The sequence below is a fragment of the Larimichthys crocea genome, chromosome XXIV, assembly GCF_000972845.2.
Source record: "Larimichthys crocea isolate SSNF chromosome XXIV, L_crocea_2.0, whole genome shotgun sequence".
Classification (NCBI taxonomy): Eukaryota; Metazoa; Chordata; class Actinopteri; family Sciaenidae; genus Larimichthys; species Larimichthys crocea.
The window spans coordinates 15,914,016-15,941,475 of NC_040034.1; the positions used below are offsets into that span (position 1 = coordinate 15,914,016).

General features: G+C 39.5%; 3 protein-coding genes and 1 long non-coding RNA gene across 7 annotated transcripts in view; all 4 read left to right on the forward strand.

Annotated features, from left to right (window-relative positions):
- LOC104932645 (dynein light chain 1, axonemal) overlaps positions 1 to 1,641 on the forward strand; it is a 10,076-nt gene extending 8,435 nt beyond the window's left edge. The window contains exon 8 of the mRNA XM_027275286.1: positions 414 to 1,641. Within this exon, the coding sequence (XP_027131087.1) occupies positions 414 to 463 (50 nt within the window). The 3' untranslated portion in view covers positions 464 to 1,641. The remainder of the gene's footprint in view (positions 1 to 413) is intronic.
- A 207-nt stretch (positions 1,642 to 1,848) lies between these two features.
- On the forward strand, positions 1,849 to 3,541 carry LOC104932646 (uncharacterized). The gene is made up of 4 exons (XR_797458.3): positions 1,849 to 1,986; positions 2,691 to 2,833; positions 2,927 to 3,052; positions 3,148 to 3,541. It is a non-coding gene; the product is annotated as an uncharacterized LOC104932646 (long non-coding RNA).
- Positions 3,542 to 3,657: 116 nt separating this feature from the next.
- LOC104932647 (protein tyrosine phosphatase type IVA 2) lies at positions 3,658 to 7,060 on the forward strand. The gene is made up of 5 exons (XM_010747927.3): positions 3,658 to 3,874; positions 3,985 to 4,077; positions 4,442 to 4,572; positions 4,724 to 4,798; positions 4,923 to 7,060. The coding sequence occupies exons 1-5, from the start codon at positions 3,779 to 3,781 to the stop codon at positions 5,032 to 5,034; spliced, it is 507 nt and encodes a 168-aa protein (XP_010746229.1). The 5' UTR covers positions 3,658 to 3,778; the 3' UTR covers positions 5,035 to 7,060.
- A 2,436-nt stretch (positions 7,061 to 9,496) lies between these two features.
- Positions 9,497 to 27,460, forward strand: part of LOC104932650 (apoptosis-stimulating of p53 protein 1) — a 46,185-nt gene continuing 28,221 nt past the window's right edge. For 3 of the 4 annotated variants that reach the window (XM_010747930.3, XM_019266384.2, XM_019266386.2), the window contains exons 1-3: positions 17,257 to 17,542; positions 23,297 to 23,444; positions 25,312 to 25,419. In XM_010747930.3, the coding sequence (XP_010746232.2) occupies positions 17,423 to 17,542; positions 23,297 to 23,444; positions 25,312 to 25,419 (376 nt within the window). In that variant the 5' untranslated portion in view covers positions 17,257 to 17,422. Of the gene's footprint in view, positions 9,905 to 17,256; positions 17,543 to 23,296; positions 23,445 to 25,311; positions 25,420 to 27,460 lie in introns of those variants that run through there. The other variant, XM_019266385.2, reaches the window with a different exon arrangement.

The window sequence follows — 27,460 nt, forward strand, 5'->3', positions numbered from 1 at the left end:
CAGAGGACATCGTGTAATCACTCGTTTTGGATTGAAAACCGAAAGCGTAGGTATAAAACTGGACAGTAACCCTGTTGTTTGAATGAAAAGAGCTGGGTTTTTCTTATTAAATAATACTCAGTAATTATTTTAGCTGAGGCTGCATGTTCAGTTGACCATAAAATGTAAAATCTGACTACAGGTAAACATACAGTTTAGCAAATATAAAGATAAAAAGTTCCCAAAAGGGGACTGCAGATTAACTTGTAATCTACACTGACAGGAAACTTCCTAGAAAATGATTAAACAATTCCAAAATGTTACCAACACGGCTTGTAGGTCTGTGAAATAAAGAGAAGAAACCATAAAAACACATGAGATGAGAGCAATAGGTTGGCGATGTGATTTATGATCTCTTTCCCTCCCGTTTCCAGGAACCCCAGTCATCAAACAGGAAGAGGATGAAGGAGAGGACGAGAACTGAGAAGCATGACCTGGCAAAGCTACAACCCCCTTCCCTTACACTCTTCCCTTTTTAAAGTTTTATATGGTTTCTCATGGTGCTTTTCTTTACATGAAATGGTTTTTGGACAGTGCACACTTTATTGTGATTTAACAAGCACAAAATGAGGTTTTGAGTCTGTTAAATTTAAAATACTTCAGACCTTGTGGGTTTGGGACCAGAAAGAGGTTTACAAGTGCAACTATGTGATAGGCACATTTATACATGAAAGGTAATAAAGCTAATACTAATTATTCTTCTTAACTGGAAATGTCAAGTAACAAGAACACTAAATTTAAGTGTTTTTTTAGAGTGTCCTTTTATATTTATATGCCTCTTTATGTTCTAGAAAGAACTAAAGCGCAGTGTAGCACACACACACACACACACACACACTAGGGACCAGAGATGAGCTCAATGCAGCCGGACCTTCTCTAACCTAATATGAGTTGGCTGTAAATATCTAGCACAGTCCTCCCTCCAAAACATCACCATGGAGACATGCCCAAAGCCAAAGATGAGCTGGATCATGCTAAGCAGTGCAGCACAGCACTTTGCTCAGAACTGTGGAGCCAACATGATACCGACAGGACCAAAATACATCCGCTGCTCTGTTTGGTATTGTGTTGTTTCAGATCTTCCTGACTATATAATACTGAGGACGTGGTAGATCCAGACTTGGAACATATTCAGATTTACCATGAATATGCATTTTGATTTGAAGGATTTGAAGGGCAGACAACCTGTGCTATATTTTACTGTCAGTTTTAAGTTTGTTTTGGGTCCATAGTTTCCACATTGTTCCTGCTCTCTAACACGGTTAATGCATGTGGCATATCTTTATCAATTATCAGTATCTGTGTTAAATGATTTTCATGTTTTAAAGATACAATTATGAGATGTTTGTGAGATGAGCGGCAATAGCTCAGTCTGTAGGGATTTGGCTTGGGAAATCGGAAGGTGGTCCAAAGTGTGGTCCCCTGAACAAGATATCGAACCCCTAACTGCATGCCCTTTGTTTGTGTGTCTGTGTCGTATTTCAGGTAAAATGCATGTAAAAACTTGAGTGAAGTAATAACAACAACGTTTCTATTCTATTTATGATTTTTAAATGATTTTGATATATGAAATAAACACTGTTTTGTGAGTATACCAGTTGTACCTTGTCACTTGAAACACAACTATCTATCTATCTATCTATCTATCTATCTATCTATCTATCTATCTATCTATCTATCTATCTATCTATCTATCTATCTATGGTGAGTTTTTAGTTGGTTAAACTAGCAGGAGACAGACTGAATAATACCGGAAGTTGACAGGTAGTCTACAAATTAAAACAATGCAATGTCTAAAATCAGTTTTATTGTGGAAAGCCTGCGACCGGAAGTTGCGACTTTTATCACGACCACTACTAACTGGACATTTCTGTTCAACATGTCTCCTTCGCAGACTCATCCCTGCCATTAGAAGGACCGTCCGTGGAAAAAAAACTCCTGCGTGTTGTAAGTAGCTCTGTCACTTCATGGACGTGCTGACCGTTGCTAAGGCGGAGCTGATGTTGTTGCCGTGCGCTGACCGAGGCCGAGCCGTCATCTGAGCGCTGAACACCGGCCACTGCTCTTAGCATTCCCTGGAAGTGTTAGCTCGCTGTTTATTCCCGGTGCTTGGCGTTTGACCTGTTTTTACATGACCTGGCTGTCGTCGGAGCTTAATGACAGATGGCGTTGTTGATTAGTCTTGTGAGGTAGCCTGTAAATAATGTGCTAACACCTTGTCTCCAGCTGGGTATGTTATTGCTGCTCTCTGTACATTTATTATGCATTTTTAGCACAAAGCTAGCTTTTTAAATGTATTTTAACGTTGGAGCATCGTCCCAGCTAACATTGACAGCCAAGCTACCTCCCTGATACATAACCATATAATAACCAGCTAGTTAAACAGTGACTGTCAAACTGTTATTTATTTATTAGTGTCGACAAGTTGCAGTAGTAAAAAAAATCAAATCTCTAGTTTAGCTCGTAGCTAAACCAAACCATGTAAAATCAGGTAGAAGATGTTATTCTTTAGCTTTATGAGTCAGCCTGTTTGTGCAATATGTCAGCTTGTTAGTCACGCTTTTCTCTTTTTCTCATAAACATGTAGTTTAGCTGTAATAGCTGAGCGATATTAACATGTTTTTGTTTCTTTCTTTCTTTCTTTAACGCAGCAGGTTAGCAACACAGCTAGCGGGCCGTTGTCAGCCAGGACCCAGAAAAGCAGCAGCATCATCATCAATGGTGTGTCTACATCCCGGAGCCGTCACATTTTCCTGTGTCCGCTCAATGAACAATCTCCTCAGCTCTCATCACAGTGAGCTTTTTTTTTTTAATTGACCTGGAAATTAGTAGCCAACACATCGCACCACTTGCATTTAATGCCTCTGTCTCTCTCTCTCTGTCTCAGGCTGCACATGTATGGCGTTTGCGAGGCTTGGAGGGGAGTTTTGCCAAGCCCAGCACCTTCTGCTTATTGTGGACAAGTGAACAGGAGACACCAGCTAGGCACAAACACTGCCATTCACGGACGTAGGTGTGTAGTATGCACGCCGTGCGGTGTCTTTATTCAGGAATATAATCATACGATCCATCTAGGCTTGTTTAATTACCTTCTCCGTGTCCTTTTAGGTCCTCACTGCCATCCTGTTCAACCCATATGAAGACAAGCCAACCTTCAGCCTATCACCTGTCCCGGGGAGTAGGGGAGGCTCCGGTTTTATCTCGGGAGTTTCCTCACAGCTCTTCTCCTCTCCTGCTCATCCTTTCTCCTTCTTCTTCTTCTTCTACTACTACTCTGATTCATACAAGTCTTCTTTGAATGGGCTAATAGATTTGAAAGAAAGCAAGGACAGATCTTTTATCTGTCTCTAGTCTTCTTTTGTTTTGTTTTTTCTGCTCCACTTTCTTCACTCTAGTCTTTTCGATCCCACCGTGCTAGGTTTTAACCAAGCCAATTTGAGTTTGCCAAGAGATTTTTTTGAGTTCTTGCCCAAGAAATTTGTCTTGTCTTTTTTTTTTTTTTTTTTTAATTCAAAATAGAGGGAACAAATTAAATATTTAGTTTCTTTTTCCATACAGACAGATGTATTAGTTGTTGTTTTTTTTTTTTTAAAGATTTTAGTTATTAAAACAGTTTTTATAAATTATTGAAAATATATTCAAACAATCAAAACAATTTCACTTCAGTTCATTTGTCTGTTAATCCATTCTTTGAAGCACAGTACCTTTTCTTAATTAACAAACCTTTTCGAGTGTAAAAATGAACCGACCGGCTCCAGTGGAGATCTCTTATGACTGTCTGAGGTTCCTCATTACACACAACCCCACCAACGCACAACTGGGAAGGTTTATAGAGGTAAAACACATTTGAATAGTTCATGTATTTCTGTCGTTCATTTCCTTTTTTATTTCTAAAGGAAGCAACAGTGACATGTTGTATTTAAAAAAGTGTGTTTTGATGTGTAGGATCTGAAGGCATATGGAGTAAACACACTTGTAAGAGTGTGTGCTGCTACATATGACAAGACGCCAGTGGAACAAGAAGGCATACAAGTGCTGGTAGGTGACATAGTTACACACCAGAAGCCTTATTTACTTATATATAAAAACGTTAATCCTAAATCCAACAATTGAATGTGGTCCAGTCATAAAATGTATCTAATCTAAAGAACATAAACTTCATGTACTGGTCAGTCAAGCACAAATGCTCTGAAAGATGACCTAATGGCTCCATGCATTTGAATTATAGAAGGTGATTAAAGGAAGAATTAATCTAAATCAGTGAAAACTAGAAGCAGTATTAGCATCAGCTGATCTTAAAAGGAACAGCAAATGTTAGGAACAGCAAATGTTGAATTGAAGGATTGAATGATATATCCATCGTTCAGCCGTAACCATGAAAACAACTCAATCTCTCTTTCAGGATTGGCCATTTGATGATGGCTCCGCCCCCCCAGACCAGGTGGTTGACGATTGGCTGTCCCTGCTCCAGACGAAGTTTAGAGAAGAGCCTGGCAGCTGTGTGGCTGTGCACTGTGTCGCTGGACTCGGACGGTTAGTATGCGCCAGTCACACTATTTAACATATTGTGTTTATTAAATATGAACACGATAATGTTTGACACAAAATATAGAAATCAGATTCTTTACAGATGACCCAAACAGATGGTTGTACCTTTTTTAATCTATTTGTTGTTTGTCCTCAGAGCTCCTGTGTTGGTGGCCCTGGCTTTAATTGAGTGTGGGATGGAATATGAAGATGCTGTTCACTTCATAAGACTGTGAGCACAAAACACTGTACTAACAACTGCTCTGTCTTTTCGTGTGCCATATTCACTAACACCCCTTTCATTTTTCTAAATATTGTTTCTTGTTTTGAGCATACTGTCTCTTTCATGTTGGCAGGAAGCGCCGTGGAGCGTTCAACTCCAAGCAGCTGCTCTACCTGGAAAACTACAAAACTAAATTGTGTCTGCGCTCCAAAGATGCCAACGGACAGAGCTGCTGCATACAGTAGGAATCTACGACCCCCCGTACATCTTCACTGCAGCTTCACAGGAGACTTTCATCTTCTAAAGTTAAAAGGAATTTTGGTAACATTAAAGCAAATGGAAATTATTCAAAACACCTCATGTATTTCCAAATATTAAAGGACCTCACGTCAAGGTTCATAGTCTGATTTTACACAAAAAAAAATTGAAGTGTTACAGGTTTTATTTCTGCTCCTTGGTCTGTAACCTCACCTTGATATGTAGCAAACACACTTAGCCCATAAAAAGGAAATCCCCCAGGTAAACAATTCATTTTAACTGTCAAAATCACTGTGAGATCAAACGTTCAACACATTTATTTCAAAGTTTACTCTTAGTTCACCGTTACAGGTGCAGTTACGCTAAATGTTAACCGACGTGTCCTGAGTTAAGACTTTGACGTCAGGATGAGACATTTCTGTGTCTGACAGTTGATTCATTCTTGTGATGTTGAACTGGTCTGCAACTTTGTGCTTGTTCTAAGCCACAACACGACAAATGCTGAATAAATAAATAAATAAATAAATAGTTGTCAGTATGTGCTTTCCGGAGGCTGGTTTGTTTATTCCAGTCTTTCCTCACTGACCAAATCAATGTCCTGCAGCCAGAACATGGCGCAGATGATAAAGAAAGTTAGAAAACTTATAATATTTAAGAAATTTGCTTAAAGAAGTTTAAAAAGATTTTTAAAAACACACTCTTAGTTTGATTCAAGTGTTACGTTACATTTGTTGTGTATTAAACAACATTAAAATCTACCTTACCTACTCTATGTCCCAAGTCAAGAGTCATAGGCGCACAGTCTGCTTGTCTAGAACAAACTTGTGTTGGCTGTAAATGTTTGACACTGTCTTTCATAATGTCACCAAGGCAAAAGGTTAGTTCGTGAATGTATTCATAAATGAACACAGTTTTGGGTAGGTTGTCCTGTTAGCTGTGAAGTGTAAAAGAACAAATAAAATCAATGATTTGCCTCATTACGTGTACATTCAGACAGGATCTGGCGCTGTGGTGAATACGCATGTGTTTTCCTATTCAAACTCCCCCAGAGTCAGCCTGAAATGTCAATGAAACTGAATCTATCAAGGTGGAGTCATGGAATAACCTCTGGTACTCCACCTCTTGTGTTCTGGATTTGTTTATTCCTTGCACCAGCTTCTAAATCTGTGCCTGGCAAAGTTTCCTTTGGTTTGCATCCAGTAGTTTGAGAGAGGAAAAAGAGAGCATGGTTGAGAGACGTAGACAGTGAGTGAGAGTGAGCAAGCGGCATAATCAATAAAGCTGGTTAATCAACAACAAAACAAAAAATGTTCCTGATTGTTTCACAGCGATTACGTTCCGCACAAATAGACTGCCGAACAACCCTGCAGTGACTTGCTCATCCTGTCTGAATTTACCCTAATACATCAGCTCTAGTGCTCTGTACCCCCACCTCAGCATACACACTGTTGAGCAACAGTGTATGATGAGTGGCAGCACAAACTATGTGATATTAGCCTTCTCACAAACAATTTATGCTGGTAGTTGTGTGATAGTAGGTCTGTTGAGTCATAGTAGGCTCCATGCAAACACATGAGCCCATACTATTTAAGATGATAAGAGTGAGCATTTAGTGATACAAACACGTCCACCATGCTTGTGCCAGTTAAATTTACTAACAGGACAATCTCTTGAACGCTGTCTGTATTCGTATTACAACCCCCGCGGAAAAGCACTGTGGAGCCAACATGGCTGCCGCTGAAACCTTAGTGGCTGTAGTTTCCCGTCTATCTCCGGCTCTGTACTTACCTAGCTGTCTGGTCAGCTGCTGTGTTCGTAAGATGCTGTCTTTGTGATGTTTCTCCCCCATTTTTCTATAGGTTTTATTTTAATGTTTTTTTTTCCCCTGTACATTTTTATCTATTTGTACTTGTTAATTATTTATTGATTCCACAGTGTTTTTTTGTGAAATGTCTGTCTGCTTGAAAACAATCTATTAGTCTTCTTAGAAAATTAAAGTGTTTAGTACTGTAAGTGTTGCGTGTCGCAGAAACTTCTTTTTAGTTTAACGTGTCTTGTCTGTGTTGCGAGTCGAGTTGTCACACTGCATACTTTGAATCAAAATGATAACATATCTCAAAATAATTGCAGTGAAATAAAGACAACCAGTCTACAGAATATATATTAGATCAAAGGCAGGCCACAATGACATCACTTAATAATAAAAAGTCTGGATTATGTTACATTGTATAAGTGGAAACATTTATTTACAACATTTTTATTTGCAGCCAGGCTGCTTCTGCTACAGTTCCAGGTCACAGTGGTTGGACTGTATGTAGGACTGTAGCTGTGACATGGCAGCTGCCCAACGTGAGGCTGAGCCTGACCTGACCTCACTGCACTGTGTGTGTGTGTGTGTGTGTGTGTGTGTGAGTGAGAGACAGTGAGAGATTGCCTCTGGCTGGTGCTGTGTGAACGTGGCTGTCAGGGCGGAGTGATAGCATCACTTGGAGCCAATGGATGATTCAAGGTTGATTGGTTTTATTGACTGACCTGACAACACACACGCACACACACACGCACATGAACTAACCTTGAACAAAAGGGCTATAGAGGATGAAGACAATAAATGTCCATGAGTTGAGTTTGAGACTAGTAAGTAATGTCGCTTTTTATCACTTGTCTTCTTTCACGTTTCATGTCTGCACAAAGAGAAAACTGACTGAATGTCACATGACATCCTGAAGCAGGATTTCAAGATTTAGATCAGTGAGCTGAGAAGATATAAAATGATTTGAGTGGACTTTTACTGTTACTTATGTTTGAAATGAATGAAACAGACTTACTCACCACTGGCATGCACTGAAACACAGAGATTAAAATAAAATACTCACTCCTCATGAGCAGTCAGTGCAGAGAGGTCAAGTTCACACATTTCCATCTTTAGCCTTTAGAGTGTTGGTTGCTCCTGTGGACAGTAGATGGCAGTAATGTTCTGCCCGATAGTGAACTTTATAATGAAGTCATTTGCATTCAGTTTAAAATATAAAAAGAGCACTCTTAATCTTTTAAATGTTTTTCAGGGGCGTTGAACAATGAGTTCCTGTTAAAGGTTAAACACGTTGCAACAACAATAACTCTTCACTGATAATGTCACAGGGTGTCACATAAATACTAAACAAATGTCAGCACAGTTACTACTGTGCTGTAATGTACTGTTTTATTATGGTTTGTACAATATGACACACACACACACACACACACACACACACACACACACACACACACACACACACACACACAGGCCTACAGCGTCCTTGGCAGCAGAGGACAGATCTGTGATAATCTGCTCAATATATGACAGCTGAACATCACTAAGCTCAGTGGAAGATACACGGTGTGTGAGTGTGTTCAATGTCCCTGAGCTAAAGTTTTTAATAAAACGTCTGATTTTAGATGCTGGGTGCTCAAACAAGTCACCTGCAATGGCACTCACCTGTCTATCAAAGTGCATACCAGGCTGTAAACATGTTTATTTCTGCTGTGAAGTTAGACATTTTAATGTAGGAGAACGTCTCTTTCTGTAGCCAGCCTCAAGTGGCCATTCGAAGAAGTGCAGTTTTTGGCACTTTTGAACTGGCTTCATTTCACAGCCACGGAGTTTGAAGCGCACGTATAGTGTACATGTCTTTTGGATGGAAGCATGGAAAACTCTTAAGCCCCCTTTTTGTTGACATTACATATAATAAAGTTACACTCAAATAATAATCACTGTATTTATATAGCACCCTTTAAAAACAGAGTTTACTAAGTAATTTCACAGTCAAGCCCAAAGATACTCAGGCAAAATAACAACAGAGAGCCAGACACTGAGACCAAACAAAGACACACAAAAACAAAATTAAGGGGGTAAAATTATAAAAGATAAGGACGGCGAGAGCAATAACCTTTATTAAGAACATGACAATATATAAAAATACAAGACAAAGGCCATTAAAGCAGTAGAGCTTGTGTATTTAAACATACATGATTAAGGTCAACAAAGGTGTTATTAGTTTTGAATGATGTTAATTAAAGTACTCTTCCATTTAGTGCAGCAGTGCACCCTGACTCTGTTTGACCTGAATGGAATGAAACCGTAAATAGCATCATTGGTAACACCTGTGTTTGCTTAAGACGGCTGCTGTGAAAAAAAAAGTCTATTAGATGAATAAATGAGACAAAAATAAAAGAATAAACATAAAGAAATGTAAGTGAGAACATGAAACTGTCTGTGCTGCTCTCACAGCCGATAGGGGGCGGCATCACTTTAAAATAACATGAATTGTCATCTGGAAAATAGTATAGATTTTTTATATTAGTGATTGTTCCACCATTTAATATCTGCTACTTACTGCCCTGAACCTGTAGGCTATTTATCCATGGGGAGGAGGAGGAGGAGGAGGCAGATGGGGAGGGATGATCAGGGGACGGTGACCCAGATCACCAAACCGGGAGGAGCGCCTGCTGAGGATAAAATCACTGATGATGATGAAAACTAGAAACTGGTGTTTCCAGATTCCTTACATACATTTGTTTCTCCTATTGGTGTGACACAGAGGTGAGAGAGAGACCCAGTGTTTGTGTTACAGAGACAGAGAGAGAGAGAGAGGAAGGAAGAGGGAGGGGATTGAAAGAGGAAAGTGGAGTTTAGTTTTTCTCAGCATCTGGATATCTTGGCTGGACACGCGGGGAGAGGAGAAGAGGAATTTAGATGTGCGGGAACTTAATTGGAAGCACACACGAAGAAGAAGAAGAAGAGGAGGAGGAGGACACAAGGAGGAGAAAGTTATTTTTCTAACGGGACAGGAGGAAGACTGAGCCGCAGGAATGTTACCGGTAAGTTTTCATTGATGAAAAGTGTCAGACTGTACGTGTGAACAGAAGTTTAAAGCTGGCTGCAGTTGTTAACGGTTAAAAAAAAAACAAAAACGGCTGGACGGTTAAAGTTCAAACTGAACTACAAGGCGACACTGTCACCTAATTAAAATTTAGACTTTCAAATATTAATTAAGACGCAACTTTTATACTTATTTATCGAAAACAACAACTTTTTTTTAATGCTTGTGTTCAGTTTCACGTCAACTGTTCCCAAGAAACGATGACAGGAAGAAGGAGCGCGAAACTTTTAGGACAATAATATATATTTGTTTTAAAATAAAAATGTATACCAGCGTGTATTGAATGACTTTAGAGAAACAAACGTTACAATGACATTAAAAAAATATGTGTATATTCAATGAGCTTAATCAAGTTAGCCGATTTGAAAAAGAACCAAACCGGAAGTTGTGTGTCCTGCTTTCGAAATGTCGACTTCTTGTATGGACCTTTTAGGGTGTAGTAAGCCCGTGTTTTTAACCTTTTTATAGACAATTTAAGCGACTGCTTTTAAAAGACAGTGAACGGTTTATCGGGAGTTAATGCCTAAAGTCTAAAATAATAACGTCATGTAGCTTTGCGGCACTGTTCATTAATGAGGCTTTTATTTTGAAGGTTTTCATTAGGAAGACTTTACTTTTGAGTGTCTTGACACTATTTAAGTTTGTGTGTGTGTGTGTGCGTGTGTGTGTGTGTGTGTGTGTGTGTGTCATGTAATTGTTCATCAGTTGCTCAAACATTTTCTAGATTCAGATTTAGAAACATGCAGTTGCATCTATTCATCGTAACCATAGAAATGCATGCATGTCCTGCTGATGTATGATGACGTTTCAGTGGATGTTAGGAACAAACACACACTATCTAAGTTTTATAGATAAATAAAGGTAAACAGTTTATTGTAAAAATCAAGAAAAATCAAGTTTATACTTGCAAAGCACAGCAAACCATTAGTATTCCTGCTTCCACCCTGTCCTCCACCCTGTCCTTCCTTTTTCTCTCTCCCTTTCTTCCTTTCTCGCTCCCTCTTCTCTCTCACACACACTGTAAAGACTACACTTTGTGGCTGGGCTGGGCTGCTGTCAACTCCGGACAATACTCTGAAGATATAGGGCTGTGTTTACTGCAGAGAGAGAGAGAGAGAGAGAGAGAGAGAGAGAGAGAGAGAGAGAGACGGAGAACACTTCTAACATGACCTTTGACCTCCCCCTGAGTGTCCTTCCTTCAGCGTATTTTTTTCAGGGAGTTTTAGCTCCTACCATGGTTCAGCTAGTGCTTCCAGCTTTCAGTCCTGACTGCCCTTTGTGAAAGCATTTGCCTAAAGCTGCTATCAACGAGTCAAACTAAATTATTCAACTTTTATTGACTCACTTTCCATACAGCACTTCTCAAAAACTTTGCCCTCACTTCTGCAAACAACAGGCAGCTCACATGATACGTGATACAGCAGATGCAAAACAAGAGCATGATATCATCAGACAACTTCTTCTGAAATGTCCAGCGGACAGTGCATATTTTTCCAGGTGACAACGTTGTTGCTCACACTTTCAATTCCCATTGCTCTCAATGCTAAATTATAATTTGCTAACAATTCTAGTAAGTAAGTCTGTCCACGACTTCTAAAAATAGATGACTGAAATATCCCAACAGCTGTTTGATGAATTCCCATAAACTTGTGTTCAGACATTCATGGTCCCCAGATGATCCACCCTTACTTTGGTGATCCCTGTACTTCTAGCGTCAACATAATGTTCATATTTTTGGTTTTGGATGAAAAACGACAACTATTGTGTCTTCATGTTTCTCTCTGGACGAACTGAAGAACATTAATGATTTGACATCTAGCGCCACCATCAGGTCCAAATTTTAATTTGTCTGAATGATGTAGGACCAAATACCTGCTAAATGAACACCACTCCTGTTAACCTGACCACACGTTTAGTGCTAAATAGCACAACAGAATACATTAGCATACTAGCACGCTAAATCGCGACCATCATAAACATAATACCTGCTAACCGCCACTGTGTTAGCATCGTCATTTTGAGCATTACGTTATCACAGAGACTGAGCTAAATGTCAAGTTATGTTTACAATGCTAACCATTTAGCATGTTAGTATGCTAACATTTGCTAATGAGCTCTCAACACAAAGTCTTGTTTGCAGATAAACCAAAGACAAATAAAAAAATTACACGATAGTGGTTAGGGATGTAACGATGCATCGTGACACGATTAAAAATCGGTACAAATGCGTTATTGCGATTCGCACCGGTTGACAGAAAAAATGTGTTGCGATTTCGAATGCGAGAAAAGTAGGTTCTTTTTCTTCTTTTTTAAAAATTAGAAATAGGTTACGTTATCTTAAAAGTCACTGGTTGGTGATTCATTTGTGTAACGTTGGATGTCAAGTCACGTGACTTACGTCACTACGTAGGTACGGAGCACAGAACGAGAGAAGATATGGCGATGGTAGAAAATAGCTTTAAAATAGGGGATGCACCGAGCAGTTTTAAATCACCTGTGTGGCAGCATTTTGGATTCCCTATATACAGGAATACAACTGACATATAGCGGCAACACGAGCAACATGCAGCAGCATATCAGCCGCCACCACAGTGAGAAGCAAAGTAACGTTACGCCACCTCGTGAGCGAAAACTGCACATTACACATTACACCAGTTATCACCACTTTACTGTGAGATTGTTTCTAAAGAAAGGAGATATTTTTTATGTATTTGGTCGTTAAAGATGACCATGTAACTGTTTGAGAGTTTCTGTGAAGAAAGCACCTAAGATTTGTTTCCTACAAATAAAAAGATAATTTTATTTGGTCATAATTTGTCTGTAGCTCATTATGACTAAAAAAATAAAAATCGTGAACAAAAAATCGTGAACTGTATCGAGTCGTGACTTGAGTGTATCGTTACATCCCTAATAGTGGTTGAATACATTTATTCTGAACATGAACATGGTTTCAGTGATTGGTCTAAGTCTTGATTTGTTTTGGACACGTAGGTGTTGTTGGTTGAGATTGCTCAGAGATTTCTGGGAAGTTGTTCTTGAGACTTACCGTACTTACTGCTGGCTCAGATAGTTTCTTTCTCAATGAACTGGAAGCTTGTGTTTCACCGGTCACATGCAGTTCCTACAGAGACAGTACTGGCTGACTGTGTGTGTGTGTGTGTGTGTGTGTGTGCGTTTGGGTGTGGGCAGCAGGAGCTGGGGTGTCTGAAACGCAAATCACTTTCAGCTGTCACTGTGTTTCTCTGTACTCTACCTCATACACACATACAAGCATACACACAGCTCAACAACTGCCGGCAGGGCAACAAGTGTTGGTGTTGCTTTGGGATTTATTTATTTCTATTCTTTCATGTTTTCACTCTTAATCTTTTACTCATGAGCCAAGTGAAAACTTTCATTTTCTGATAATCTCAGTCTTCTAGTACGTTTTATCTGACCTTTACTCTGATGATATCACTCTGTTGCCAGAGGTATAACCACAGCAATATCATATTATTTTATTATTTATTTAAAACATGATTAAAGCTTATTCCACTTAGCTAACAGTGATCCAGGCCCAGCCCAGTCCCGAAAGTGTAATTGTAATGTAATACAGACTAATGCATGTCATCACTCTGTCTTCAATGAGTGCTACTTTATATTTAAGTTCGTAAATCCCTCTAGTTTATTAGCAGGTGTTACTTGAAGCTGCCACACTGGAGGGACAGTATGGCAGATCTATTTTCTCCCTGGCGTGTAATACTTTCCTAATTTTGGTTGCTGTACCGTCTAAAAAAGGATGTCTTCCTGTGTGGTATTTAAATGGCAGCACTTTCCTCTGCTCGTACACAAGCTGCTCTACACTCCCATGATTTATCATTAACCAGTGAGCAGACTTAGAGCAAATTTAAATTATGTGCGCCAGCTGCTCTTAAATAATCTCACTGATTTTATTTTTTAAAAAAAGTGCAGGTGAAGCCCAAGAGAAGAGGAATTTATTCTAGGGCTGGATTTTTTTGGGGAAAAAAAGCCACTGGGCACACATAACAACAGCGTGACAGATGGCATAGACTGAAAACCATTTCACTCCTTCAGTGGTTGGCACAGCAGGTATAAGCACACTACACCCCCAGATCACAGCCGAATCCATCACCATTTAAAATGATTTACAAGCACATACAAAAAAAAAAGCTACAGCAGCCTCAAGCGTCTATTATATAATTCACATTCACAAAAATGACCCACTATTAAACCTGAGCAGAACTGTCATAGTAAAGACAGATAACGTTTTAATGTGTGTCTATTTTCAGTCTCAGAATACAGCTTGTGTGGCTCATAAAGTTCAGAGATCATAAATGAAACACAAATTAAGACTTCATGATTAGTGTCATTGTTAGCAGTCCAATGGTCTAAGCGGCCACACTGTTATTTAGACAGGCAAACCGGCAACCAGGGGAGGGGGGTGAGGGGAGCATGTCTATACTGTAACCGCTGTGAAACAATCAGGAAACAACTTTTTTTTTTTGCTAAATAATAACAGCTCTCCCTCTCTCTCCCTAATTATCAGACACAAATCAAATTAAACGTCTTCATGTCATTATTTTGTGGTGTAAAGCTGGTACATGAAATAAACAAAGTGAGATCACGCACACAGGTAGATAATCAGAGTTTAGTCCATGAATCCACCTGGATAGTCTCTGCTTTAGAGACATTTCAGGCTGTCTGTGGAAGTTTGACGGATGACCGTTTGACTTTCCCAGACGCCGGCAACGTTTTTTGCAGCAACGCAAAACGCACGACCCCTACTGAAATGAATTGATAAACGCTGCCGCCGTTGCCTGTCCCTGTCTGAACGCCGACTAACTTTAAACCTTAATCTGAACAGATGAGTTCAAAAATTCACCCTCAGTACAGCTGTCAAGAATGGGGAAATTAGCTATAAAGACCAAAACTGTTTGCACCTGTAAACATGTTTATTTCTGCTGTGAAGTTGGACATTTTAACATGGGGACTTATGGAGACTGACTCGTTCTGTAGCCAATCTCAAGTGGACGTTTGAGGAACTGCAGTTTTTGGCACTTCCGCATTGCCTTCACTTCACAGCTACAGAGGTCGTATATATATCTCCTTCCTGCTCTGATTTGACCATTCTAAGTCAATGTGTGTGTGTGTGTGTGTGTGTGTGTGTGTGAGTGTGTGTGTGTTAATCTTGACTATTTCTGTGTGTGTTGTGTGGTTGTATTGTCTGTAGTGGGTGGAAGTGCAGTACTGTTCTTTTTGAAGAACTTGGAAGAACATTTTGTTTATAAAAATTCCAGTTCCTGCGGACACACACACACACACACACACACACACACACACACACACATTGCAGTACATCTGAATCTTCTGTACAGAGAGTGCTTCTATCATTTCTAATAAAACACTGCTTCTCCTCAAACTAACTTAAATGATCTGATATTAATCAATGTTCAAAAATCCTATTTTTCAGTTTCAAGCTGTTCTTTTCAGGTAAAGGGTCGTCGTTTGGTCGATGATATGTCCAGGCAGCACTTTCAAAGGATTGTGGGACATAAATATCAGTCAGATCAACCGTGACAATTAATCTGTGACCAAAGATTTATTATCGTGTTTGTGTGAGCAGGAGCGACAAAGAGGTGAAGTGAAGAAGAGAGGGAGAAACAGACAGAAAAAACAGATTGTTCATTGGTTCTTATTGTTGGCGCGTTGATGAATGTGTCAGTACAGGACGTATCAATGACAGTGTGACAGTAAAACACCTTCTGCTTCACCTCTCCTGTCTGTTGTGTCGTCTGCACCATCGACTGATTTTTTTTTTCTGTCAATTGCCATAGATGCAATAGATTCACTGTTTGGAGCACATGCACCAAACATGTGACCTTGTGTGTGTGTGTGATAGAGAGAGCGAGCTCTTGTGCCAGTGTCCTTTCAGTTTGTGTGTGTGTGTGTGTGTGCGTGTGTGTGTGTGTGTGTGTGTGTGTGTGTGTGTGTGTGTTTCAGTGTGTGCAGTCATGCTGCAGTATATCAGTGTAGCCTCTGTAATCTCTCCCCCTCCAGCATTACTACTGCTGCTTCTGGACAGCTTCCACAGTAACCAACCAAAATATTATATATGTAGATTTATTTAGCTAATATTAATGCTGATATTCAGTATATAAAGAAGTTTACATTATTATTTTAGGTACATTCATTAGATCCGTCGCAGATGGCCACATGTCATTCAGAATAAGATGTGTCTTCTCATTGTTTCCTACAATAAATCATCAGTTTAGAAGTAGCATTCAAAGAAAACATGTTAATCTACATCAGCACTGTGCTGTTAATGATTTAGTAAGTGACTGTCAGTCTTGACCTTAAGTGACCTGGCCGGCTCCAGCTCTGCTGGACTCAGAGCTAAAAAAAAACCAAGTTTCGGGATCGTGACGTCTGGGACTTTTTTAAGACTTCACAATTCAGTTGTCACATGTTGTCACAGCTTAATTAATTTAGTTGTGTAATAATTTACATATCTGGTGATGTGTAGACTAGTGACTGAAATAATAAATAGCATATTTAGTATGAAAAGAACAAGTTATTTCAGTGACTGAAATTAGATCAGACATGACTATGTGCCAGTTACATACACTACAAATAAATAAAAACGACTTAAATGCTTACATAAGTGTACAATATAAGAGGAATATACCATACTGTAAAAACATGTAAAGTGTAAATATGATGTAAATATGCGTAAATATACATTAAGCTGCTTCAGAAAATGACAACACATACTACGGGGACAAGCTCATATACAAACGCGTTTCATGGCCAATATCGATATTTGTATTGAATCTGCTCATATAGCATTCATTTGATCACAATTTGACCATTTTCATGCTTGAAAGGGAACGATTTGTTCATGTTTAAGCTAAAATCTCCATCATCTAAGCTCAATCAGGGTTACTTGCTTCACTAAACTTGTACGTGAGGCCTGTTAAGAGCTATGCTGGAGGCTGATGAATTAAAATCCTCCCACAGGACTCTGAAATAATCACTCTAACAATAAAATCACCTCCAGCATGTCCGAGGTGGAAGGTGTCACCTGGACCATATCAGATTTGTAATAAAAAACTAATATCACGGCGTGCTCCCACTTAACAGGCATGAAAAGTGTCCAGATTCTCTTTCTTATCTCCCATCATCCTCTCCTCCTCTCCCTCTTTCTCATATTTACTGAAAGCCGACTCCCTCCCTCACCTCCTCCCCTCACTGACACACACTCTTATATTTGTATTTCCTACCCTTCACACACACACACACACACACACTGACATTCACATTCACACATTTCAAACTCTCCTACAAAGACACCACTTTCTCCACCTGACACCACTGATTATTTATCTATATATCGGACACATGCACACACACGCACACACACACGCCGCCGTGTGTGTTTTCGGTGGATGGCTTTCCAATGAAGCGTTTCTTTGGGCTTGTGTTGGAGCGACTGGTGTTTCTGTCTAAGAACCTCAAACTGAGGAAATGCAGGAGACAGAAGAAGAAGACGCTGAAAAGCAGGAAAACCAAACCATCGGTGAGTGAGACAGGCTTTACTTTATTTTGTTCAATATAGGCACATACACTACTTAAAGATTAGAACTAACACTGAGTTTTGTTTTCTCGTGTAGACAGATTTTCACAAACACAACTGGTCAAATTAGTATTCTAGTGGTGTTAAAGTGGTGCTGGATATTAGGAAAGCACAGAGTTTGCTGTTGTTTATTATCAGGCTGGGTCAAAGGATGCATGCCACCCTCTTACAGTGAACACATTGTGTTTAAAATGCCCAGGAGCAACAAATAAAATGAGCATTGATGTGTTTTTCGCAGCAGACTAACAGGACAAGACTGTTTGTCACTCTCGCCTGCACACAGTCTCACTATCTGGCAATCTCTTTCTCCCTCTCTAATGCCTAAAATAGCCAGAGTCACTCCATTCAACACCAGAGGCAATTTAGGAACCACAACTCAATCTGCCTCTGCGCGCGCACGCGTGTGTGTGTGTGTTTCTTGTTCACTGATGTTCAAATTTTCAATAATCAGAACTCGTATGCACTCATGACTGACATTTCAGATCTCATACAGTGCAAGTTCCTCTCAGTGTGCTAGCATATTATATGCTCTATGATGTTTTCTTTAGTACTACTGTGCATGCATAGATGGCTCCCAGTGTCTTAATGTAAAACCTATTTACTGGTAACAGCAGAGTAGCCATCCCACCGCAGTATAATGTTTGGTGCTTTGGTGAATCTGGCCTGCTTTTGACCCATATGGTCTGGTCTATCTATGGAGAGTTTTCAGGTGATATATTGCCATCTACACTGTAGCGGCCATACTGTCAAGTCCACAGTGGGTGTAAACAGTCAGATTGGGTTTCAAAACACATAATTTCTCTGTACTTGTCACAGTAGGAACAGCACAGGTGTAAACGATGCAATTATTTGGGAGGAATTCCATTTAGCTTCATGTTTCTGTGATTGTGCGTGCTGGCTCACTGCCACACTGTCATTGCTTTCTGGGACCAAGCAGCAACCTCCGTGATTATGAATGAAGCCTATGCAGAAGTGCCATAAACTGCAGTCCCTCAAACGTCCACTAGAGGTTGGCTACAGAACAAGTCGATCTCCATAAGGCCCCGTGTTAAAATGTTCAACTTCACAGCAGAAGTAAACATGTTTACAGCCTGGTACAAAAAAACAGTTTAGGTTCCTGTAGCTAATAATTCATAATTTACTTTTGTAACTCACGTTCAAATTATATTAAGGCCACTTTGATTGACAGATAGGAGACATTACAGATGGCTTCAGGCCTCAGGCCCACTGATGATTCACGTCTTTGCTGATTTTTAGATTAGCCGGGAGGCTGAAGAGGCAGGACTGCCAAGATGGCAACCGCACATTCTGACCAGAGGCGTCACACATATACTGTTCTTTCTTTATACTGTCAGTGGAATAGACCAGACTCATTCCTAATATTATTAGTACCACCTTTACTTTTCCTTCTATGACAAGCTAAAATGTCTTCTGGGGAAAAAGGCCTGTATTACAGTATGTCTGCACAGTTAAGTGATATTCTGTTTTTGGCAGGAAACTTAGTCTGAAGTCGAAGTAATTTTAGGTGTACCCACTTTAATGATGACTCAGACCTTGTAATAAATCAGGTCAGATACTAAAAGAAACATTGGATTTTAGATTTCTACATCTGCACAGAGCATTTACAGTACAAAAGGTAAACTGCAGGGGTGGAAACCAGAACCTGTCCACATGTTGAAGTGTCTTTGAGCGAGATACTGAACCACAAAAACGCTTCCAGTAATTAGGCCGGTGCCATGCATGATAACTCTGCCTCTATTGATGTATGAGTGTGTATGCATGGGTGAATTAGAGCCAAAATGTCAAGTGCTTTTGGTAAAGGGCTATATAAATGCAGTCCATTTACCACTGAAATGAAAAATGTCAGTGGCTGCCGACTTCAGTGACCTTAGGTTTGATGTTTTGCCTTTTGCAGTTGCTGTTTTGCAGTGCAAAAATCTCCTGTTACAGAGAGATTATGTTTTATGGTCAAAACTGTTGCCAGAGATTTGTTTATTTCCATGTTCAACACAGCTGGCAGAAGATTAATAAAGGTTGTTTGTCACTAAAATTAGTGTTTTTAATGAGGTTAGAATGATGAATGTTACTTTTGTGCTGATTCTCCAAGAGCGGAGGCAGAAAATAGACTCTTGTGTCACAGTAACCTGCATTTGGAAAATGACAAATAACATCTCAGTTTTACAATGATCCCACAGTCACGCAACAACAATCTTTTTCCTAATCTCTACTCATTTACTCAACAGTATTGCCACGGCACATTGGATAAGATAAACTCATTATACTCTTCAGTCTCTGAACACATCAGCTATTTGATGAAGATTTAGCCTCTGGGGATAACAGCCAAGGTTTCTGAGTTTTTGGTGTGGCCAGCGGATGTCCGGAGAACAGATAATGTACATCCAGGCCAAGACTTCCTCTGCAGTCCGTTAAGCAGCTCGCTACACGAGAATGGCAAGAAAGACACATTCCTGCTCATCTCTATGAACAGATATCCATATAAGAATGCAGACACATTTAAAAAAAAAAGTTAACAAAAGCTAAATAAAAAAGCTAGGTCATATGATAGTCGACAGGTTCTGAGATTGTATTTCGGCCAATGTACAGTATTCCGCCTCTTTTGCTCTCCACATGGACTGTTCCTGCATGCAACCAAAGCCTGCCTGACTGTGATTGGTTACTACTAACAGAACAGTTTCCAATGACAAAGTCTTGGTCGGTTTATAGAGATTACATATTTATTCATTATAACCAAGCTGCAATTTCTGGGAAGTTTACTTTGACTGTGAAGTGAAGCCAATTCGGAAGTATCAAAGACTTCCTTGATCTGTAGCCACTTGAGGCTGGCTATAGAACATTTAAAAAAATGCTTTGATTGACAGGTAGGTGCTGTTACAGATGGCTTGTTTGGGCACAAAGGTGTCATTCGGCTCGACTCAGGTTAGGAATAGGCAGGACTACCAACATGGTGGTGGCCAGAGCCAGTGATTTTGAGGTTTAAACTGGCTCCTCAGAAACCTACGAGTGACATCATGGATAGGCTGTCCATTCTTTATAATGTCAGTGATGCTAGTCATTGTGAATGACATGAGTATGGAGTGACAGAAGCTAAAAGAACAGAGGCTAGACAGGATGTGACATCACAACTTCGGCTTTGTATGCAAGACTATCTAAAGCAACACTAATCATGTCTGAACTGAACTGATGCTGCAGTTGACCTCTCTGATGGTGCCAGATATTAGACCATTTATGATGTAACTTGATAGACTCTGCGTGTTTTATCAAGGTCTCAACCGTGACAAACAACGTGAATTTATCACAAATACTGTTTTGGTGGAATTATGAGTATTTTCCTGATGAGAAAACCCACTCTGAACGATTTGATTATATAAAACACCCTTTCATCTCTGCCAACAGGCCCTCGGTGTGACAAATGATGTTTCTACCGTGTGAATCAGAAACACTGCGGCCCTTGTGAGGCTACGATTAGCCTACTTCAAATAGTTTGTGGACTACTGTGTTTGCATGTGTGTGTTTGTACATGGATGTTGGCGTGTGTCTAATCCAAGCTTTAGGGAATGTGGCCCTACTCAGTCTGTCTGCATGCAACCACAGATTACTTCACATGATCTGGGACAGGTGTATACAGTGATGTGGATTAGTGTACAGTACATATAGCATACACAGAGTGTGTGTGTGTGTGTGTGTGTGTGTGTGTGTGTGTGTGTGTGTGGACAGCAAGCATTGACATTGAGATTAAATGTGTATCTGTATGTGTGCGTGTGCCTCGTTTGGTCTGTGTTCAGATCCCAGATTACCCTAAATTTATCTTTTGAACTGCCGACTGACTATATGACATGACATCACTGGTGACACTGCCAGTGACATCACCAGCGATAACACAGGATGCCCTTTTCTGATTGTTATTTTAATCTTCTGGCTGCAGAATGTCGAGGATTTGATAACAAAATGATTTCAGTGAAGATCATTATTGCTCAGATTTGAAGTCATGTATTTATTTTTCAGATAATGTATATTTTTTTGTTGTTTTTATTCACTCAAACGTGCATAAACATACAGTTAAACTTAGCCATCGACAGACAGTATATCTTACATACAACGATTTATATGAAGGCCTATGATAAATTAACATCTTAAATTTCTGAGACAACCATTATATCTTTAACATTTGATGCCAGAGAGTCCCAGAGATACCATTTACTAAAAATAGTCTCATGCCCTCTTCAAGTTTTCCTCTTCATTGTTAATTCCAACCAACATATGTTCACATGATGCAATTTCTGACATAAATCCCATCCATTTTTTTTAACATCTGAGCATCAGTACTTTTTTCAGATATGTTATACTTTAGTCCTAACTAAACTAACTAAAGATAAGCTTAAACTTAATTTTGGAACCTTAATATAGAGAGATAAGATGAATTAAACTTTGTTTTATTAGATCTTGATTAGATTAAACCTTTCTCCTGAGGGAATTGTATGTGTGTCTGTGTGTATAGAGCAGTTATTGATCAGTAATTAAAGCTGTGAGCAATGTCTTGTTTAGTCTGACAGATGGCTGTATCATATTACAAGCTGCTGCCATTAGTAACTGTTAAACAAAGTCTGCTTTTCCCTTCCCAGAGATCTTAATGGCCTTGTCACTTACATTAACATATGTTGTATCCTGAAAGCTTTAAGATTTAATTAGATTGAATCCACATCTGCAGCTCAGGTTTCTATATTGCTGTCCCGGCCATGGTGCCTTAAATCTATGTGATTTAAACACGCTGTTCCTGATTGGATTTTCTGCAGTTTTTGTTGGTCTGTGTGGATTAGAGACATTCACACTCTGTTCGTTAATTTACCTTTAACTATCTGCAGAGGTGGTGCTCTTCACTGTCTTTGTGTTTTCATTAGGATTATCCACTTCTGAATGTGATCTCTCTTTGAGCAGCCAGGTTTCTTCTTATTGTATCAGTAGTTATCATTGATTGCTTAAAGCAACATTGCATAAAAACTGGTATTTTATTTTACAAGTGCAACAACACAAAACATCCAGCTAATATTACTTACTAGTCCAACAACAAGAAGCTCAGCTCGGCGTCTTGTCTTTCAGCCTTTCATTTCATGAAACTCTCGCCAACAACTAAAAGTCAGTCACAGACTCTTTACTCTTGTCTGGCGACTTCTTGCTTCATCACTTTCTCTTTTTCTCTTCTCAGCTTCTTCCATCAACATCCCCTTTAGTCTTTTCACCTCTGTCTCTATGTCCATAGGGGCTACTGAGCCTAGTTACATTGCCCACTTACCCAGCTCTAGTTCTGACATGTCACTGTCTCGACTCCCCATCAGCATTCCTCCATGCCCTCCTCTTCCCAGTTGTTCAAAATACCTGTGGTACAAACACTTCCATGGTGCTCTAAGCTCACAGTCCGGGCTGCTGAGCGAACATTAGCTAATCATTAGCTATAGTTCACAGCAGTTTACTTTACTATGCATCAGGAAACTGTAAATCACCAAGGGTTGATGCAGAGCAGCAGGACATCAGAAGAAAATGAGAAAACATTTCACCATAAAATGTGATCCAGTTTCCAAAATCAGTTAGTGGTGTGTGACTTTCTGCGGTAAGCGTGAAATGTATTTCTCAGTGTTGTCAGATGTTTTTTGACGTTTCATAAGTTTGTTTCTGTGGTTACAGGTGATCCTCACGGTTTACCTCAATGACACCCAGCAGATGCTAACTGAGGTCCCAGTTACTCCGGCTACTAGAGTGATTGACGTGGTCGAGTACTGCAAAGAAGCCGGCGAGGGGGAGTGTCACCTAGCTGAAGTATGGAATGGACATGGTGAGTCTATCCAACCAAGCATCCATCCACACATATAACATTAATAAAATAATATTTAACTTATTTTATACAATTTAAAAAATAGAATTAAAGAAAAAAGCCAAGACACGACATGAATAATTAAGAGATGAAATGTAAGATCATTAGACAGATTTAAAAAAATATCCTTCTATGCAGATGATACATTGTTATATAAATCACATTGTTTCCATGAGCACTACCTTGTAGCGTCAGCTTCTTGCAGCATGTGAGCTCATCTGACACACCAACATAATCAGTCTGAGAACTCTACACAACAAACTTCTTGATGATAATTAGAAGAATTAAACTGATGTAATGACTCTCATTTTTGGTCTGATTGAATCATGAACTCACCGAAGCTCCAACACAGTGTGATGATGATGATAATTATTATTATTGTTCTGCTGTTTCCAAAGTAGCCAGACCTCTATTTGTATCCACACATGCACACGCACATAATTCTTCAGCATGTTCAACACTAATATAATTACTGTTGACACCCTCTTGACAGTCCTTTGAGGATTAGAGTATTTACACGACAATAAACTGGAATTATATGACCGGATAATCACAGTGTGACGCCGACCTACATCCTTTTCTTTAAAGCTATCTTTAAACAAAGTCAGAACCATATCACGGCTGCAGAATCAATAGAGTGCTAAGTGCCTCCTGTATAACACGTGCCATTGTAAACTTGAATAGACCAGTCCATCACATGCAGACACCCAGAGCTACTGTGTCCATTAAAGCGTGGCCTACATTCATTCAATCGTATCTGCAGAAGCAATGATCCACATAACAACAGAGTGTGTTTGTGTGGCGCTGTGGTGTGACCGAGCGGTCAGACTGGCTATAAATGGCTCTAATACTATACTGTTTCTCCGAGGGTGACACTGTGAGGCAGCACATAATAAATGGTGTTGTGTCAAAGTGCTGCTGTGTGACGAGAGGCCGTGCCTCAAGGCCACAACCGACCTCACGACTGGTGTGTGTATGTGGCTGCTAAGACATCGTCTACGCACGTGTATTCTTAGCTGTGGATTGATTTATTTTGCTGCTGGATGGAACATTAGAATACCCTGACCTTTCAATCTTTCTCCTTTATTCATATCAACGTTGAAATATTAACACATACATATACATGAAAAGAGAGTTATAGATAAAACTGTATTAATAATATAAATAAACATTCAAATAACATTTTACACTTAAGAGACATCAATTCAGCCATCTCAAATGTATGGTTTCCAATTTAGTTTTAGTTTTTTGTTGGGTGGTTTAACCCTTCGTTTACATATTTAATAGATTACGCTTTTAAGAGAAGGAATATAATCAGGATTTTAAGCTTTGCTGTGTTTAATAAATCACTGAACATCCGATTTCCTTTTAATTACTACTTCTGCTCAAAAGCTACAATATATGACGTTTACGCTGAGGAAAACATCAACATCATTCAATTCATACGCATTTTTACAAAATCCAGATTCACATATTTGGTATCTTTTACAACTTTTGGATTTACAGTACAATTTATATGATGAAACTGTTGTATGAATAATGTTTGACTGTGCAGCACAGCAAAGTTTGTAATGACAGACTGAGGAGGTCAGAATAATCATAAAAACATTTATTTTATATAATTATTAGAATATTATGTTAATATCATTTTATTTCACACATTTTATTTTTGCTGTTACCCAGGACTGATAATGTATGTAATGATAAGTGAATGTATATAATGATCTCATTTATGAATCATCTCTTCCTGGCTTCCGTGGATTAATCGCTACCAGCTTCGCTCTGTAATAGCCTGGCTAACGTCTTCTCACCCTCTGTCTCTCCTCAGAGCGAGTTCTCCCTCTAGAGTTGTTATTGTTGGATCTCCTCCAGCAGTGGGGATCCAGGAGGCCGGAGGTCAGCTTCTATCTCAGACACTGCCCCTCCTGGACACAAGGTACAGCAACACACACAGACACGCACAAACACGTCGATTCCACACAAACTTCTTACATCAGTGTGAATATGAAGCGCTTACTGACAAGCTTTCATATTGATTAGATTTTTTTTTTTCTACCCCAGTGTTGAGCATCATTCACTCACACGAAGAAAACACACTAATAACACAGTTAGTGGTGTGTATGAGGTTTAGAGGAGAGGTCAGGGGCTTGGTCAGTAATTAGCCAGATAAGATGATTAGAGTTACATAACACAGACGGGGCAAACATGAAGGGGGTTGGGGGGGGGTGACAGAGACAAGGACAGGAAAATGTTTGGTCTGCTGCACGAATACCAGATATCGTGCCAAAATAGCTGCACACAAAGCTCGGTGCTTCAGAGAACACACGCGTGAACTCAGTTAATCAACATTTAGCACCGATGCTAAACCAAATAGCCACGGTAAATGGTTTTCTTTTCTCTGGTAAACAAAGAATAAACAAGCAATTGTGTAATAGTTGTGCCCAAAGCGTCCAACAGCAGGGTTCCCGCTGAAATAATGTCACGCTGGTGTGTTTTTGTGTGATCGCTGCAGGCACAGGGCAACCTCACCACCTGCTGGTACATTCCCTTTTCTCCTCCCTTTCATTTAAAACATAATCATCATTCATTAGAATCTCATTATTATCGCGTGCTTGTAACCTGTGAAGTGAATAATAAATAACTCACAAACAACTCGGCTGAGTCATGGAGGCCCATTAAGGTTTTCCCTTTGTGTGTTTTAATTGTTTATTATAATATCTGAGCTTTAGCGTCTGTAGCTAAATTTTATTCAACAATTAACTGATTTTTAAGGCAAGATTCCATCCGATCACAGTTCCTGTAGATCTGAAATAGGTTTATGAGCAGCAGGACATGATCTAGAGTAAGATTTAAAAAATATAGCAGCGGTTCATTTAGCCACCTGCTATGAAGAGAAGAGACCTTTCCACCCTGTCCTCTCCTGTTTCCAGCACCAAAAACATCATACACATGTAGTTTTGATAGGAATGATTGCCGTCAACATACGACTGTATGACAGTACATAAATTCACCTGTTTTTTTCAGAATACAGCTTCTTAAACTCACCAACAGCTCTCCAAGGATCAGAGCAACACATTACTCTAATATATTACCTCCTCCCAGGCTAATTTAACATCGTCTGCCCTCTGTGGCTTATTGAAGGTGCCTGTTTGAGTTTGCGCCTCCCACACAAGGACATCGGCTTCCTCTTAGAAGCTTGCACCAAATGATCAGCCCTATAACGGAGGGGGGGAATTATTGGGATGAAACAGAGGTAATTAATCAGTCTGATCGGTGCCCTGCACAACTAATGATGATTAACAAACAGTTTTAACTGTCCTGGTGTGGCAGCGTCTCGTTTAAATCTACGGTAATTAAAGAAAATTGAAGGTTGAAGATGCTATTTTATCTGCTCATCTGGACGTTAAGCGCTGTATTAACTCCTCTATTGACTGGAAGTGAAACTCTGGCTGGGATTAGCCCAGATTGGACCTGTCTGGTCTTAGTAGAATTAAAACCAACGATGCTATTTATAGAAATACGGAGCTAAGTGTAGATGAGATGGTGGGAGATTTCACTTTTTGCACACATAATTTAGTTTTATCTTTATCCAAATATCACTTCTTTTGAAATGTCTTCTTGTGTCAGAAACATACAGCCATACATAAACATATAGACTGTGCAGGGTCTTATTGCAACAAAGCGTCCTCTGCATTTCAGTGCTGTCACAGCAGGCAAGTTGCCAACAACATCCTCTGCAGCCTTAGTAGGAATAAGGCTGAATGCAAATAAGGAGAAGTCTAACAAGGACACATAAACATAATAACACTTTCACCATCAGAATACATCAAAACATAAACATACAAGTAAATCGAGGCATGATTTTTTTAAATCTATATGTGCACGCAGAGGAAGGGAAAGTGAATTTTCACAGCCTGACACAGGCCAATGTTCATCGCCTGTTCATTTATCTTTGAGATAAGACACACATGGTTTAG

Bases quoted from the DNA above. Each gene is read 5' to 3' on its own strand.
- LOC104932647 (XM_010747927.3), top strand. From the start codon at position 3,779: ATGAACCGACCGGCTCCAGTGGAGATCTCTTATGACTGTCTGAGGTTC. The intron at 4,078-4,441 runs GTAGGTGACATA...TCTCTCTTTCAG, and splicing joins AAGAAGGCATACAAGTGCTG to GATTGGCCATTTGATGATGG. The intron at 4,799-4,922 runs GTGAGCACAAAA...TCATGTTGGCAG, and splicing joins GCTGTTCACTTCATAAGACT to GAAGCGCCGTGGAGCGTTCA.